Source organism: Trachurus japonicus, chromosome 15 (genome assembly GCF_045865225.1).
Source record: "Trachurus japonicus isolate A0001 chromosome 15, Traja_1.0".
Classification (NCBI taxonomy): Eukaryota; Metazoa; Chordata; class Actinopteri; order Carangiformes; family Carangidae; genus Trachurus; species Trachurus japonicus.
The window spans coordinates 32,059,180-32,075,853 of record NC_140921.1 but is presented as its reverse complement, the minus strand read 5'-3'; the positions used below and the strand labels follow the sequence as shown (position 1 = coordinate 32,075,853).

The following is a 16,674-nucleotide window of genomic DNA, read 5'->3' as shown; positions in this document are numbered from 1 at the left end:
GTACGTTCAGCAAATGTGTGGACGCAGCGCTACATCCGCTGCGCAGCCAGGGGATGAGGGTCTTCTTTTATCTGGACGACCTCATCGTGATGGCCAGGTCCAAACAATGGGCCATTTTTCACACAGTTCAGTTGATACTTCACCTGACCAAGTTGGGTTTTGCCATCAACTGGAAGAAGAGCAACCCCCAACCAAACCAGCGGGCCGAATACTTGGGGATTGTGCTCGACTCTGTCAGCCTGAGAGCCACTCTGTCGGAGTCCAGACGGACAGCCCTACAGCAGGAGGTTCTCAAGCTGCAACAGGGTCCACGTGTCACAGCCTTGACCGTCATGCAAGCACTGGGGCACATGGCAGCAGCTCACCCGGTGGTTCCACTAGGACTGCTGCACATGCGTCGCCTGCAGAGAGGGTTCGCCAGCCTACGCTTAGACCTCAAGAGGCAGAAGTTTCGGCTGCTGACGGTCCCCCCAACAGTGCGGGGCAACCTGCAGTACTGGGGGTCCCCACGACATTTGTTGACCGGGACACCACTAGGACGAGTGACCTCGTACACGTCGGTGTTCACGGACGCCTCCCTGATGGGACGGGGAGGCACCTGCCTGGGGAGGGCGATAGGTGGTGTGTGGCCTCCGGGGGAGGACCGCCACATCAACCTCCTCGAGTTACAGGCAGTGTTCCTGGTTCTCCAACACTTCAGTCACCTGTTAAGGGGGAGACACGTGTTGGTGAGGACCGACAATCGCACCACAGTCGCTTACATCAACAGACAGGGCGGTGTACATTCCGCTGCCCTGTTAGCGATGGCGGAGAACCTGTGGTCATGGGCTTCAGAGCACCTACAATCTCTGAGAGCCCTCCACGTTCCAGGAATCGAGAACAGGGGGGCCGACCTCATGTCAAGGGGCGGCCCCCTGGAAGACGAGTGGAGACTGCAACCAGAAGTGGTACAGCAGATCTGGACACGATTCGGGAGGGCAACGGTGGACCTGTTTGCCAACAGGTCGAACACCCACTGCCCCCATTGGTTCTCCCTGAGCCCGCAAGACCATCCACCCTTGGGGGTGGACGCGTTTGCACACGCTCCATGGCCAAGAGGGCTACTTTATGCCCCCCCCCTCCGTCTCATCCCCCAGCTACTGGAGAGAGTGAGAGTGGAGCGGCTGAGGGTCATTCTGGTGGCTCCCGACCGGCGGTCGGCTCCGTGGTACGCAGAGCTGACCACAATGATGGCGGCCCCACCATGGCCCATTCCCAAAATCCGGGGGGCGCTGTCACAGGAGGCAGGCGCGATACAGGCGCTGCCGATCCTGGGCCAGTCACTTCAAGCCTGGGCCCTGAAAGGGACAGGTTAATGCGGACTGGGCTGACTGCGCAGGTGGTGAAAACCATCCAAGCGGCTAGGGCTGGATCCACCATTGCCTGTTACAGGGCTAAGTGGTTAGGTTTCCAGCATTGGTGCGAAGAGAGGGAAGTGGACCCACTGACATGCTCAGTGGGAGACACTCTTTCCTTTCTACAGCTTTTGGTTGATAGAGGGCTGTCTCACGCGACTGTTAAGGTTTACGCTGCAGCCATCTCATCATGCCATGAAGGGTTGGGCGGAGGTCCAGTCTTCGCCCACCCTCTGGTAAAACGGTTCCTGCAGGGGGTCAGAAGGCTACGACCAGTGGCACGCACTTCTGTACCACAGTGGGAATTACCACTGGTACTCGAGGCCCTCACAAGGGACCCCTATGAGCCTTTGGAACGCTCCTCCTTAAAGGTGTTGTCGTTCAAGACAGCGTTGCTTCTTGCTCTGACGTCAGCCAAGAGAGTGAACGAATTGTGTGCCCTGTCAGTCCACCCGAGTTGTTTACTCCTTCGCGGGGACCGCAGTGGTGCCATCCTTAAACCGAACCCCTCCTTTCTTCCTAAGAACATAAGGAGCTCATTTCGGTCCAGAATCATCCAGTTGGAGGCTTTTCACCCTCCCCCTCATTAGGATTCGAGGGAGGCGAAACTGCATCTCCTATGCCCTGTGCGTGCGTTGACATACTATGTCGACCGAACAGCCACTGTCAGGAACACCGACCAGTTGGTTGTGTGTTATGGTGACGGGATGGCTGGCAGAGCCCTGTCCAAGAAACGCTTGGCGAGGTGGATGTGTGAATGCATCCTCTCAGCCTACAGTCAAGCGGGTCGAGAACCGCCCACTGTGGTCCGGGCGCACTCCACAAGAAGTGTGGCGACGTCTACGGCCCTGTTCAGTGGTGCGAGTGTTGAGGACGTATGTACGGCGGCATCGTGGTCTTCACCCTGCCCGTTCATAAGGTTCTATCTCTTGGATGTATCAGGCTCCTTCTCCAGGTCTGTGCTCACTGTAGGGTCACAGGACATGTGAGAGGAAGGATGTGTCAAGTGTTTTTTAATACTTGATCCCCACAGGGTGTCATGCACCTGCATTGGACTGTGCTCTGCTAGGACACTGTCAATGAGGTGCGCAGGAGGTCTAGGGTTGAGACCCCTGCGAGGTTAGACCACAACTTCACCCAGCCTAGTCAGGTGCTGCTAACTGGGATGAAGTTGGACCCGTTATCACTCCATACGGTGGTTAAGATTAATAAAGTGGTGACTGGGTCTTGGTACCTAACCGGTAGCTGGTGTGGTCAGTGGGCGGAGCCTCTCCCGCGGCAGGGAGTACATAAATCGGGGCTTCGCCTACTGTACCCATAGAGTCCAGTAGAGGGCGAAGCCTGTGTGAGATATAACGAAGGTTACGATATTGTAACCCTAGTTATATTAACACAGGCGGAGCCCTCTACTTAGGGCCCTGCCGCTCTTTCGCCTTACGCTGAAGTTTGGTGGAATGAGGGCAGCTGGCGGTGCATCTGCTTATATAGCCTGCTAAGGGCGGGAAAGGTAGGCACGCCATACTGGCCGGCTACGTACATGCAAATTTCAGTGGGCCATCGCGCGTACGCGATTGGAGGAGAGATATACCCATAGAGTCCAGTAGAGGGCTCCGCCTGTGTTAATATAACTAGGGTTACAATATCGTAACCTTCGTTTCATGTCTGGCTTAAGGGTCACTGCAGCAGTGCTGGTATCCCTTACGCAGACAACTTCACCACCTTTCTGCACAGACCTGACCTCTTCAAACGAGATGGCCTTCATCTGAACTACGCAGGCTCTCGCCTACTGGCTCTGAACATCAACCTTGCTCTGCAATCCTGCAAGACTTTCTCCATCTGACTGTCCCCACTCTCCAAACTTAATTCCGCCCCTTCCAATCCTGATGTCACTCAATGTTTCACCAATGCACCCCGAGTCCTCACTCCATCACAAAGCATTAGCAGTGGCATCGGTGATGATGATGATAGTGTTAATGATGATAGTAATGGTAATAATAACAATAAAAATAACAAAGATGGTGAGTGTGATGATGTTTATAAAATAAGACTACTATCATTATATGTTAATGATAGTAATAAAATACTGCCTTATATTGCAAACGATCCTGACATGTCTGGCTCCCCCTCATGGCCTGATGGCCCCACTGCGCCCCATCCTCCCACTTCTATCCCTGTCCATATTAATAACACTGCTCGTCTTCCGCGCCATACCAACAGACCTAGAGGGGTCTCAAAGGACCATCTATTAGCTATTTCTGCCATCTCCTCTACTCATCCCTCCTCTCTCAAAATGTTTTCCTCTGATCATATGCATATTCATATTGGTTTCATTAACATCAGATCAATCAATAACAAGGCTCTTCTTATCAATGACATGATTGTTGACCATGGAATGGATATATTAGGCTTATGTGAAACCTGGCTAAAACCAAATGAGGTTCTTCCTCTAGTTGAAGCTACCCCACCCAATTATTCTCATTCACATATTGCCAGATCAGTGAAAGCAGGTGGGGGTGTCGGCATGATCTTCAATGCAAGTCTAGGTCTTGTACACAACCATAGACATAAGCTGTCATCCTGCGAGATTCTCTCTATGCACCCCTCTGCTACAATTGGTCCTGGTTCCTTCTACTCAGTCATGCTATATCGCCCACCAGGACCTTATTCTTCTTTTCTGGATGAGTTCTCTGATTTTCTCTCTGACCTTGTGACCCATATGGATAACATCATCATTTTTGGCGACTTTAATATACGTGTTAACCATAAAACTGATCCACTGACCAAAGCCTTTACTTCTTTAATAGATACTTTTGGCTTTGTTCAGCTGGTCCATGAACAAACGCACTCTAATGGTAACACACTGGACCTTGTACTCACACGTGGTATTAGCGTCTCCGACCTGTCAGTTCTGTCATATCCTTCAGTACTTTCGGATCACTGCCTTATTAAATTCAGAGTTGACCTGTTTCATCAGCGATCAAATCATACTGACACCTTTAGTAGCCGCCGAATTGATGATTCCACCATTGACAAGCTTGCTGCTCTGCTCCCCGTCTCTCTTGCCTCTCTGCCAGAACAATCTGCTTCTCTTGATGACCTCACAAATGATTTTAATTCAATCCTCAGTACCACGCTTGACTCTGTTGTGCCCCTCCGCATAAAAACGCGTCGCTCCAGAAAACCTTCTCCCTGGTTCAATGATACCACTCGTGCACAAAAACGCATTTGTAGAAAACTGGAACGCAAATGGCGCTCATCCAAACTTGAGGTCTTCCGATTAGCTTGGAGTGACAGTCTTCAGGACTACAAACGCATGCTCTCCGCTGCCAGAACATCTTATCTGTCATCTCTTATTAACAATAACAAAAATAATCCGAAATTTTTATTCAACACTGTTGCAAGCCTCACTCGCCAACCACCTCCAGAAAATAGCTCTTCATTTACTGCTGACGATTTCCTTCACTTCTTTAATGGCAAAATCTCCTGTATTAGAGATGAAATTGGCAGCCATCTACTCAGGAAGGGTCCAGAGCCCTCTTCTAGCCCAGTAAGAATCCTAGATGAGACTCTGACACTCTGGAACTTTGAGTCAATTTCTCTAGATGTGTTTTCTAGGATAGTGCTTTCATCTAAACCAACAACCTGTTTATATGACCCACTACCTACAAAATTAATTAAAGTACTTCTTCCTATCCTAGGCACCCCCATACTCAACATTATAAACAGGTCCCTGTCATCTGGCATTGTCCCTAACACTCTCAAAGCTGCTGTGATCAAACCACTACTCAAAAAACCTTCCCTAGACCCTGAAGTTTTGAATAATTTTAGACCAATCTCACACCTACCTTTCATCTCCAAAGTTCTTGAAAGGATAGTTTCAAGTCAACTAATTGATCACCTTTCACGCAACAGCCTCTGTGACCCTTTTCAATCAGGTTTTAGATCACTTCACAGTACTGAGACTGCTCTCACTAAAGTAACCAATGACCTTCTCCTTGCATCAGACTCCAATTCTTCTTCCCTCCTCATTCTCCTGGATCTAAGCGCAGCGTTCGACACTGTTGATCATATCATTTTATTAGACCGTTTATCCAACTACGTAGGCATCCACGGTACTGCACTCTCCTGGTTAAAATCATATCTGAGCGACAGAAGGCATTGTGTCTCATATAACAACACCACATCCGAATCCTCCTCAGTGCAGTTTGGTGTTCCACAAGGTTCTGTCTTGGGTCCCTTGCTTTTTGGCATTTACTTACTCCCCCTTGGTGAAGTATTTCGTAGATTTGGCATTAGCTACCACTGTTATGCAGATGACACGCAGATTTACATACCAATTACACCCGACGATCACTCCCATCTTGCAAATCTTGAATCCTGCCTAGCTGCTGTCACTGACTGGATGTCACAAAACTTCTTACGTTTGAATGCAAGCAAAACTGAAATATTAGTCGTAGGCCCGACCAACCATCTACCACTCCTCACCGACCTTAGGCTAAACATTGATGGCTGTACTATCACTCCACACCATACAGTTAAAAACCTCGGCGTGACCTTTGATTCCACCTTGTCTTTTGACAGACACATCAGGGAAATCACCCAGACAGCATTTTTTCATCTCCGTAACATTACAAAGATCCGTCCTCTCCTAAGTACCTCAGACGCAGAGATTTTGGTTCATGCTTTTGTTTCATCCAGATTAGACTACTGTAATATTCTCTTTTCCGGCCTACCACACCGTAGCACACACAAATTACAACTTGTCCAAAATACAGCTGCCAGAATACTCACCAAAACTAGGAAATTTGATCATATAACCCCAGCTCTAATCTCACTCCATTGGCTCCCAATCAAATCCAGATCAGATTTCAAATTACTCCTACTGGCCTACAAATCCCTACATGGACTTGCACCTCCATACCTGTCACACCTACTCATCCCATACACTCCCACACGTGCCCTCCGCTCACAGAATGGTAACTACCTAATGGTCCCCAAAGTCAACAAAAAATCAGCAGGCGGAAGAGCATTTTCCCACCGTGCCCCACTCCTCTGGAACAGGCTCCCGCAATCAGTTAGAGATGCAGATTCCATAACCATTTTCAAATCCAGACTAAAGACCCATCTATTTTCTCAAACATACGGTATAGCCTGATAGCACGTTTTATTTCTGTTCTGTTGTTTGTCTTTGCTTCATTTTTGTTCTTTGTTTCGTGTCACTATCGTCACTGTTTCTGTTGTTGTTGTTGTTGTTGTTGTTGTTGTTGTTGTTGTTGTTGTTGTTGTTGTTGTTGTTGTTGTTGTTGTTGTTGCTGTTGCTGTTGTTGTTGTTGCTGTTCTGTCATGTTGGCCTAATTGTCATCTCTAATTCTCTCCTCTGTGTGTGTTGTCCTGTAAAGTGTTCTGAGACCATGTTTTGGTGATTTTACACTTTAAATAAAGGTGAATTGAATTGAATTGAATTCAAGTTGTTACAAAGTGAATAAGAGCTGAAGTGAGAATAAATTGAAGCAGGAAAGGATGCAGAATATATATATTTATTTATTTTATATTTATATATATTTTGTTTGTTTGTTTGTTTGTTTGTTTTGTTTGATTGTTTTTTGTTACCATACCGCCAAAATAAAACACAATCTTCATCCTTGGTTTCCCAACAGGGACTCATTCACTTTGGCTTATGGAGTTTCTAACTCTGTGTGTAAATTGAGTTTTACAGTCCAGCGAAGGTTTAAATGTTGTTTACCAAGCTTGTCTCTACAAGAACACATCTCTGGAAAATAAAAAGAGCAGCCCAACCTTTTTTAGGGATATTTCTGAATGTCTATAGATTCATTTAAAGGTGACCTTGTGCGATGGAGGTCCAGCAGCAGGAAAACAGTGTGTGTTAAGGGCCAATCACAGGAGGGCTGCATGGCGGGGGGATATTAAATCAGCACTCTTGCTGACACTATTGACTGCGAGGAGGCAACTGAGCCGTAACGTGTCGTGTGCACAATAAACCATGCCAAACGGAGATCTGACTGCCGCACGGAAACACGGAATCCTCCTCTTAATTCTCCTCTCCTTGCTAAACGCCTTTCCACCTGATTTCTCGCTCCAGCTCTGCTGCCAGAGTGTAAAGGAGTTGGGGGGGCAGGAAGGCTTGTTAAACATTTGCTTATGTACCAATGTTTTTTTCATAAGGGGAGGAAGTAGAGGGTGGGGGGTTTGTAACACATTTTTGCTCATTACTCAGCGGTAGTTTGTAGCCCACTCTCTCTCAAAACAGCCCGGGCAGTTCTCGTGTAATCAACAACCCAGAGTCAAGAGTGGCGCTGATTTTCTGTTCCGGCAGCCGTTCCTCTTTTGTTAATTGGACAACTGCAGGTCAGACGTGCTTTTGCTTTTTGCTCCACAGTAGCTGACAGAAGGACAAAATTAGTCAAACTCAAAATATTGAAAGAAAGATTCTTCTTTTCAAACTAGTATTTACAGCCCAAAAGCTACTAGTTATGAGCCTTACCTGTGCCCATGTATAAATATATATTACATAGTTCTACTGTAGCACTGGAAGGAACTGAAGGTGCACACATCTCCAAGTTATAATTATCTCTACTCAGCATTATATTTATTTCCAAATATGTTTTTTTAAAGGGACAACAAGGAGTTTTGGAAAGCAAAGTGTTTTCACACTACATTTCCCATGAGCCTCTGTGCGCACGGTGAAATTCTTGGACCGGCGCAAGACGGAGACGATCAGATAGCTACCGCCGTAGCTCAGACCATAAACGGCGATTCAGCAGCGTTATTCTCATGACCCGCCGGGCAGCGTCCGGGAGCCGACCACTAGATAATAATAACTACATAACTATAACGACAAAACAATATATTTATCGAAAATTGACCCATTAACAAGTGTGGGTAACGTAGATTCATCCACATTAAGATGAGACTTCTTTTTATAACCAAATACAAACTCCTCGTTGTCCCTTTAATGGACATTGCTCTTTCTGAGCCTTTCTAGAAAGATGCAGGTTTGTTCCCATGACGCAACAACAGCAACACAGCCACCAGAGGAACACAGCACTACAGAGAGCTCTTGACGTTCATCCATTTCATCACACATCCAGGTTTGTCCACACAGGAGCAGTCCAGCCACTTTTCTTCACAGGCATCATAATGAAACTAACACCCATTTATTTCAATCAGTGCAGCCGTCCACAAGAGCAGAGTGACTCACGTTGTGTTCATTGAACAGGACGTGTAGCTGTGTTTTCTTCTTTTTTTTTCAAGCATGAGTACATTTTCTATTTGTGTGTAAATGCAGCACTTGTGTGTTGGGCTCTGCAATGCTGTAGATCAAATATCCAGATTCTTTTGTGTCAATATGAATTGTATAATCATTGATTGGTGCCCTAAAACTGTCCATTATCATTGGAATATAAAACTATAGAGCAGAGGGAGGTAGAATAAGACAAGGTTGATGGGACTTTGTAGTCATGAAGGTTGACTATGGGCACTACAGGGACCCATACGCCTTGCTGTGTGCATATGGTAGTGTTGTGACTCTATCCTTCAAAGCCTATTTTTCCCAAACCATTGCATCTCATTGAAATGTCCCAGTGGATCCCTGCGGGAGACATTATCAGAAGGGGTCGGGGTAAAATAATGTTTTAGCTGCTTGAATGTTACCTCGATCGTTTTTTTTTTCTCCCTGAAATGATATAAGGCTTTCTAATATGAAGCTGCCACCCACCATAAGTACAGTAACTGCCATCAGTCTAAAGCCTGCAGACAGCTTCTGCAGGTTATTTCTGCCATATGACAGCCTATTATCTCTCTATGACAGGCCATTACCTGCACAGAGGAGCTGGGTAATGAAAAAGGCAGGAGGACAGAGAGAAGGCAGTGTGCTATCAACAAATCAAACAGATGCTCTTTACACTGAGCCGCCGTAATTGAACACTGACACTGTGAGCAGACTCAGCTCCACTGTGCTGGGTTCACTACAGTCAGTTTTTTTTTTTTTTTAATCCAGGTGTTGTTTTTCAGGGATGTGACAGAGGGAATAACAGGCTAAATTTCAGCCCTGCAAGCTAAGGTGAAAAATTTGCTCCTGCATATTGATCGGCTGGACAAACGTTCTGTCATTTTAAACCAGATTTAGTGGTAAGTGGATTTTCAGCCCAGCATGATGGACCTCTGTCCCTCTCATAAATACGATTATGTCATTTTTAAGAAACTGCTTCACATGAGCATCAACCCAGACTCCTGTCCTGTCCTCAACTAAGCCCTGTAGACCTAAAAAGCCTTTAATTGATTTGTATTGAACATTGTGTCTGCAGTGTTTGTTTGTTGAATCTTAAATGTTCTTTGTTTTTCCATATACTTGCACATTATAAATATCTGTACTGTATCCTATTTACATAGAAATATATATTTTATTTCATTATTTATATTTTTCACATTTCTATCGTAAATAATTAATTGCAAAATCTCTCTCTCTCTGTCTCTCTCTCAATCACCAATCACGTTGTTGCTCTCAACCTTCCCCTGTTCTCTGTTGTCTGTTCACTTCGGTAACTTGTCCCTCACTTCATCCAGTCTTCACATCCTGCACCAGGTCCAGCTCATCAGAGTCCACATCACATCCAGATCTCCTGCAGCGTCATCACCACCACCCTCAGCAGCATCTCCACCTTCACTACACTTTGCAAAGCCTCACTCCCAAATGTCAGGACATCACGTTGGGCTCAAATCAAAGACTTTCACTTTTCGTCTCATGTTTTACACATGGCAATGACAGTTTATTTGCTGACTCAGAACGAAGATTCTCCAGAACTGATCTTGGTCCACATTCACCCAGCACTGAGCCTCAACCCAAGCAGCTTCATCAAACAAACATGTGTCCGTTATCTGGGCTTATTCAGTGATGAAGTATAAAGAACAAAGAAACATAGGTGCCAAAGTGAAATTTAAAATAATGGTGATATAGATTTCAATCATATTGCAGCCTCATACATCTCTGCTGATGAACCAGATTTAGACCTGTCGTATAAAACAGCCAGCACCCCGAGAATCCAGATCTGTGCATCACACATCCTTAATATAAATGTACCTTTGGTTTAGCTCACTGTTTGCAGAGCAGATTTTATATGGATGTTGAGATTGAATAGACAACGCCTTCACAAATCAACATGTTTCAATACAAGGAAGCAGCATTTATTCAGCAAATAAAACGCCCAAGAAAGAACAGAACACGGTTCAAATGTTCTCACTTTCAAATGCCTAAAGATCAACACTGTTTTTACCACTAGATCATTTACACTGAAGTTGAGGTATACCATCACACAAAGTATATCCCTTCAGTTTAAGATCTATTATTTCAACTCTTGATATCAGAATGTTGTGCAGTCTGATCTGGGGCCAGAAATCTGTGAAGGGCAGTAATCAAAAGCAGCAATCAGTAATCAGAGAAGCATTCTCTCAGCATGTTTGTGCATTCAGAATGAGAGGATTGTTTTGTTGCTGCTGACACCGCTAGTTGTTTGTCTGTCATCATTATCTGGATGACTAGAACACAGTGTAGCATTAAGTTAAATGACTGCTGATCGTTTATAGCGATCTGGACGGAGACACCCATACATGTGCAGGCAACAACGTAAACAAACTCGCTATCAGTTTGCTGGCACGCTGACTCGACACTGACACATCATCCAGCCTGGTGCTGCCCAACTCAGATCTGCAGACACTGAGTCAATATGTTTTTATCAGTATTTATATACCAGAAGATTTACAGTGTCTCATATTAGTGCAGTGGTTCCCAACCTTTTTTGGCTTGTGACCCCATTTTGACATCACAAATTTCTGGCGACCCCCACAATCTCATGATCATTGTGTCAAGATGCTCCAGCTCAGATATTGTTATCTGCTGCATTTTATTTGATTTTATATTCGAGAAAGTGAAAGTATAGAATACAGTTGTTTAAGATCGTGTGTAGTGTATATACTGTATATAATATATTTTTATCAGTATTTTTTTTTCAATCAATTACTAAATATTTCGGGTGACCCCATTTGAATTCCAGGCGACCCCACGTGGGGTCCTGACCCCAAGGTTAAAACACTGAATTACACTAATATACAGATAAGAGCAAGAAATTAAGATCACAAAACTGGAAAGCACTAAATAAAGATAATTTCATTGAAGCATAGACACACACACACAAACACACACTGCTGCTTATGAATTCTGTGTTGGCTCGTGGATCAGTAGAGAATTGGACAGCAGCACCACCGTCCATCTCTATCTTCTCTCTCTCTGTCAGTCAGTCCTCCTTCCCTCTTCCTTTTCAGCTTTTTTGTCTCTCACTCTTTTACCCTTCACTCAACTCCCACTCCCTGTCTCTGTAAGTCTGCTTTGATACCGAGTGTCCATGTGGTTTTCGCCAGATGCTCGACTACAATAAACTGGTTTAGCAACGGCCTTCCAGGTGAGATAAGTGCCTCTAAAAAAACAAGGTCTGGAGTCTCCCCCGGAGAGTTTTATTTTAGCTGGGCTCCAGTGGGATCCCATCAAAATGAAGAATGTGTGAATTTCAATGTTTGAATGCCTCTGAAATGATCCCATTGGGGGAATAGCCAACAATGATTTTGGTCTGTGCTGCATAATGGTCAGAGCAGTAACAGCACAATCAGACAAGGGGGGAATTGATCCTTAAACCTCACAGAGCTGATGCCGTGAACAGCAGCCACATGCTAGAACCACCACATGACATCAGTGTCTCAATCTGAGAGACAAATCCTATGAATCAGGGTTTGGAGGGATGTTTCTGAGATTTATCAGCTTGTTGGAGCTTAACTCACTCACCCCACTGGAAAAGTATCTAATCATTCAGAAAGCTATGTTTTCATTTTACACACAAAAACAGGACCAGCAAAGTAAATATGATGCAGCACTGGCGCATTAAACAACTGAGCAGACTGTTGGGTTGTGTGAGGTAGACCAGGCAAAGCTGCAGGACAAAACCAACATTCATTCCATCAGGAGTGTGTGGACATTAACACTTCTGAGTTAAACTTCTCAGTTACTTAAAGTAAATGTAATGTTATATTTACATGATGAAGCTGAGAAATGTGATGCTGCTGCTTCTGCTGAAGTAAATGTTTCTCCATCATGTCTGTGAGGATAAAAGCAGCTTCATGCTTCATGTGTTTCCACTTTATGGTTTTCAAACTACCAACCTCTAAATCATAGATGCCTATAAAATAATCATTTGGTCTATTTTAGGTCAAACTTGTGCATTTTAACTGAGAAAAGTTAAAGTCCACAGTGTAAATGCTTTGCTCCGGCGCAGCCGCGCACTGACACAGGGCACAGACAGAGACGTCGGTTACCTCGGAGAACAGCTCCAGGCTGTACGTGTTGTCATCGTCCGCGAAAAAAACCACGCCTGCGTCCCGCCTGCTCCGGTGCTGCCGGAGCCACGCGAGCGCCACATTCCTCTGTTCGGTGGCGCGTGGCATCCCGGCGCGCTTGAACCTGCGGGGAGTGAACACATGCAGGTGCGTGTACGGCACCCCGCACCGGGCCAGGAAGCGCGCCACCAGGTCCGTGCGCGTGGTAGAGTCCTCCACTACGATCCAGTGGAAGCGGGGCACCTGGCGGAAGGCGTGGGCCAGCCGGGTCAGCTCCGCTTTCTGCACCGGACGGGTGTAGGTCGGAGTGATGGCGTAGATCACCGGCAGGGAAGACTGGTTCTGGCTGATGCCGGGTCCCGGCGCGCCGGTCCGGGCTCCCCGCTGCGTCCTGCCGGTCCGACCGGCCACCGGAGTCCGGATCGTCCGTTTGCTGTCGATATCGATCATGATGATGACAATGAGGACCCAGGGCAGCAGGATGAAGAAGCGACTGAAAAACACCGATTTCATGGCGAGGCTGAAGTTACCGCGCGCCCTCTCTTCCACTCACTCCATCACACGCAGAAAATACACCGACCGACCGCAACTCCAAGACCCCGCTTCTTTAAATCCTGTGCTTTTAATCTTCACCAGCAGACAAGAAAAACAGCATCTCAAGTCAATTTCAAACTATGGAGCTGCAGCGCTGAACCTTCCGCTGCGTCCCCCGTCCCAACGGGACCGCTTCCCCCGTAGTCCCCCACCTCCTCCTCTCCTCTCTTCTCTCGGATGGGACTTGAGTGTTTCTTCGTCGTTTCTGTCCTCCTCCGGCTCACTCTCTCTCTCTCCAGTCCCGTTACATTCACATGCCCAGCCGTTATTTAGTGCGTGTTTTTCGGAGGACAAACCGAGCCGGAGCTGTCCTCCGTGCAGCGATGTGCGCCGCCCCGCCGAGGAGCATCACTTGGCGAGGACGGAGCGCTGCTCGGAGTCTGAGGATAATAAGGCAGGAGGGGAGGAGCAGGTGCAGAGAGGAGGGGAGACTGGGTAGAGAGAGGAGAACCTGGGGAGGGAGAGAGTGTAACAGAGAGAGAGAGGAGGGGGAGAGGGAGAGAGAGAGGCCTTGTTATGTTGTGCATCAGTGTCCGCTGAGAATAAACCCAGCTAATAAAGAGACATAGACACACAGAGAGGGAGAGAGCTGCTTATGATGCCTGTGTTGTTTGTCAAGAATCAATTATGAAATGAAAAAAAAATTGGAGGAGTTGACATGAGACCCAACAGCCATGAACGGGCCCCTCAGTGTGAATTATACAATGACAATCAAGCTGCTCTATATGTCACCACCGCAGGGAACCCTGTCCCCTCTGGTGATACCACTAGAAAAGATCTCATTTCACTTACAGACCGCTGCAAACCTGCATTTCATTCTCACCACCATCACCTTTCTTTAGTGTATAAGGACAAATAAACAACCCATGCAGCACATACCTCATGTTTTAAAAGTGCCATGATAAATGGACTGGGTGTCTCTGGGTGACTGATTAGCTCCACGGCTCACAGGTTGAGAAGAGATTTATTTTCACATTTATAGATGAAATCAATCTATTTCCTAAAGATTGAGTGGCTCACGTCTGTGTTTCTTCAACTATAGGTCCAGTCCACCTACTGTATAGGACACAGAGGAAGTTCAACAGCCTGGGATTATGTTCAAATGTTTAATCCCAGGATCAGACAACACAAAATATCAACCACCCAGACCCAACAGATGAAGGGTGAGAGAGGCAACAAACATCACATCTGAATTGTGCTGTCACCTCTCTTCCCCTATACTGTTAAAGGAATAGTTCACCAAAAAATGAAATCCAGTCATTAGTGACTCACCCTCATGCTGAAGTAGTTTTTTATTCCTCAAAGTGCATCTGGAGACCCGGGAGGCCAGTTTGTAGTCCAACGAAATCCTTGTATGAGAGTCAATAGCCGACAAAAAGATCCATAAAACTACACAACAACATTGTAATATTCCATCATACTGCTCATCGGCTGCAATCCAAGTGTCCTAAATGTCCTAAATGACGTAGCTTCGAGTAAACTCTGGACTATATCCCTTCAGGCAAGGCAAGGCAATTGTATTTGTATAGCCCGTTTTTACAAACAGTCTGTCTCAAAGGGCTTTACTTGTCACCGCAACAACATCCTCTGTCCTTAGACCCTCACATCGACTGAGGAAAAACTCCATGGAAAACCCTTTTAACAGGGAAAAACCGGAGAAACCTCAGGGTGAGCAACAGAGGAGGGATCCCTCACCCAGAACGGACAGACACTTGGTTGAACACTTGGGGCCCTATTTTGCTGGCGCAACTCAGGGGGGCGCAGCGAAGCGAGCCCTGACGCAGCTGGCGCAGTGGCATTTTCCTCCAGTGCAACAAGGTGCGCAGCGGATTCGGTAAATTGGCAGACTGCTGTGCGCTGAGATGGGAGTGGTCGCGCAGCAGGGGGAGGTGTCGACAGATTCGCCGTGGCGCAGTGACAATTTGTTGCCGATAGACCGCGCGGAGAGTGCGCCGAAAGCTCGCCAGCTCCAACCTGGTCTAATGTCAGCGCAAGGCGAAGCGCAGCCAGCGCAGTGGCAATTTGACTGCCCAGCGCGCAGTGCAGACACGTCACCAAGACCTCACAGGCAGATTTCCACACTTCCAGGCACATTTAAATGCAATTAACAATAATAATAATAATAATAATAATCATCACAATAACCCCTATTTATTGTATCTGAATCAGCACATACACCTATATCTATAGATTGTCCCGTCACTGATGGCAGATCAAAGGCTTGCGTAATGGAAACTCAGCCTGACTGAATTAACACAGATGAAACCAGGGAGGGACTGAGACAGCCGTGGATGTCCCAAGAGCAGGTGTTGACACTACACACTGTGAGGTTAGATAGATAGATAGACCTGGATAACATCATAACCTCCCTCCCAGACTACTTTTGCATCATCAGCCCGTGAGGTCTGTTCGCGCGACCGGACACTGCCAGCTTGGACCGGACCAGAACATCAGTTTCCTCCCGTCTCACTTGCTCTGACAGATTGAGAGCTGTTGCCCAGTAAAAAAACAAAACAAAACAAAACACACACACCCCTTTTCCATTAATAAAGACACTCATATTTAGTAACCTATATTTAAACACGTGTGCACAGATCACAACATAAACACAGCTGTGCGTAACGGAAGCATCGCAGAGCGTCTCTCTTTTTCTTTTTTCTTTAGAATTTACCTGAGATGGATATGTTAATATCTGCTCACTATGATGCCAGGCTGATTGTGGTTTGCTGTGAGAGATGATAGTTTATTTGTTTTCAGTTTTATTTGTTATGGTCGCGTGACGATGCGGCTCAATAAATCAATAAGTAAATACATAAATATAGCAGATAATCGTGTAGTGTCAACACAGCAGTAATCCATCCTCATCTTTCATCTGTGCAGCCTTTGATCTGTCATCAGTGTGACGGGACAATCGATATAGATGTGCTGAATGTCTATGCTGTTATCTGTAGGTGCTGATTCAAATCTTCTCTTCCACGGTGAAATCAAACGTCCGCCTTGCGCGCGCGGCGGATTTAAAGGCGAGGAGAGGAGCTCATTTGATTGGTGAAGATCTGACTCGGCTGTGTCAAACCCACTCCACGCCTTCTCTCCTCCCTCTATGCCATTTGCGCCGGTGGGAGGGAAGTAGGCGGGATGCACTCCGCTGCGTCTCGAAGGAAAATCACAATCTGCTCCTGACCACTCCCCGTTGGCGAAGCGAAGGCGAGGCGCAGGCCTGATCCGCTCCGCCTGCACCTAGTTCACGAAAATAGAGCCCTTGGTTGCAGTGGATGAGCAGTGTGGAGGA

The 16,674-nt window shown here is 46.5% G+C and overlaps 1 protein-coding gene across 1 annotated transcript in view; it reads right to left on the bottom strand.

The window, feature by feature from the left end:
* The window catches only part of b3gat2 (beta-1,3-glucuronyltransferase 2 (glucuronosyltransferase S)), a 108,913-nt gene extending 95,151 nt beyond the window's left edge, over nucleotides 1–13,762 (bottom strand). Inside the window, exon 1 of the mRNA XM_085800991.1 lies at nucleotides 12,771–13,762. Within this exon, the coding sequence (XP_085657117.1) occupies nucleotides 12,771–13,304 (534 nt within the window). The 5' untranslated portion in view covers nucleotides 13,305–13,762. The remainder of the gene's footprint in view (nucleotides 1–12,770) is intronic.
* Nucleotides 13,763–16,674: the final 2,912 nt, after the last annotated feature.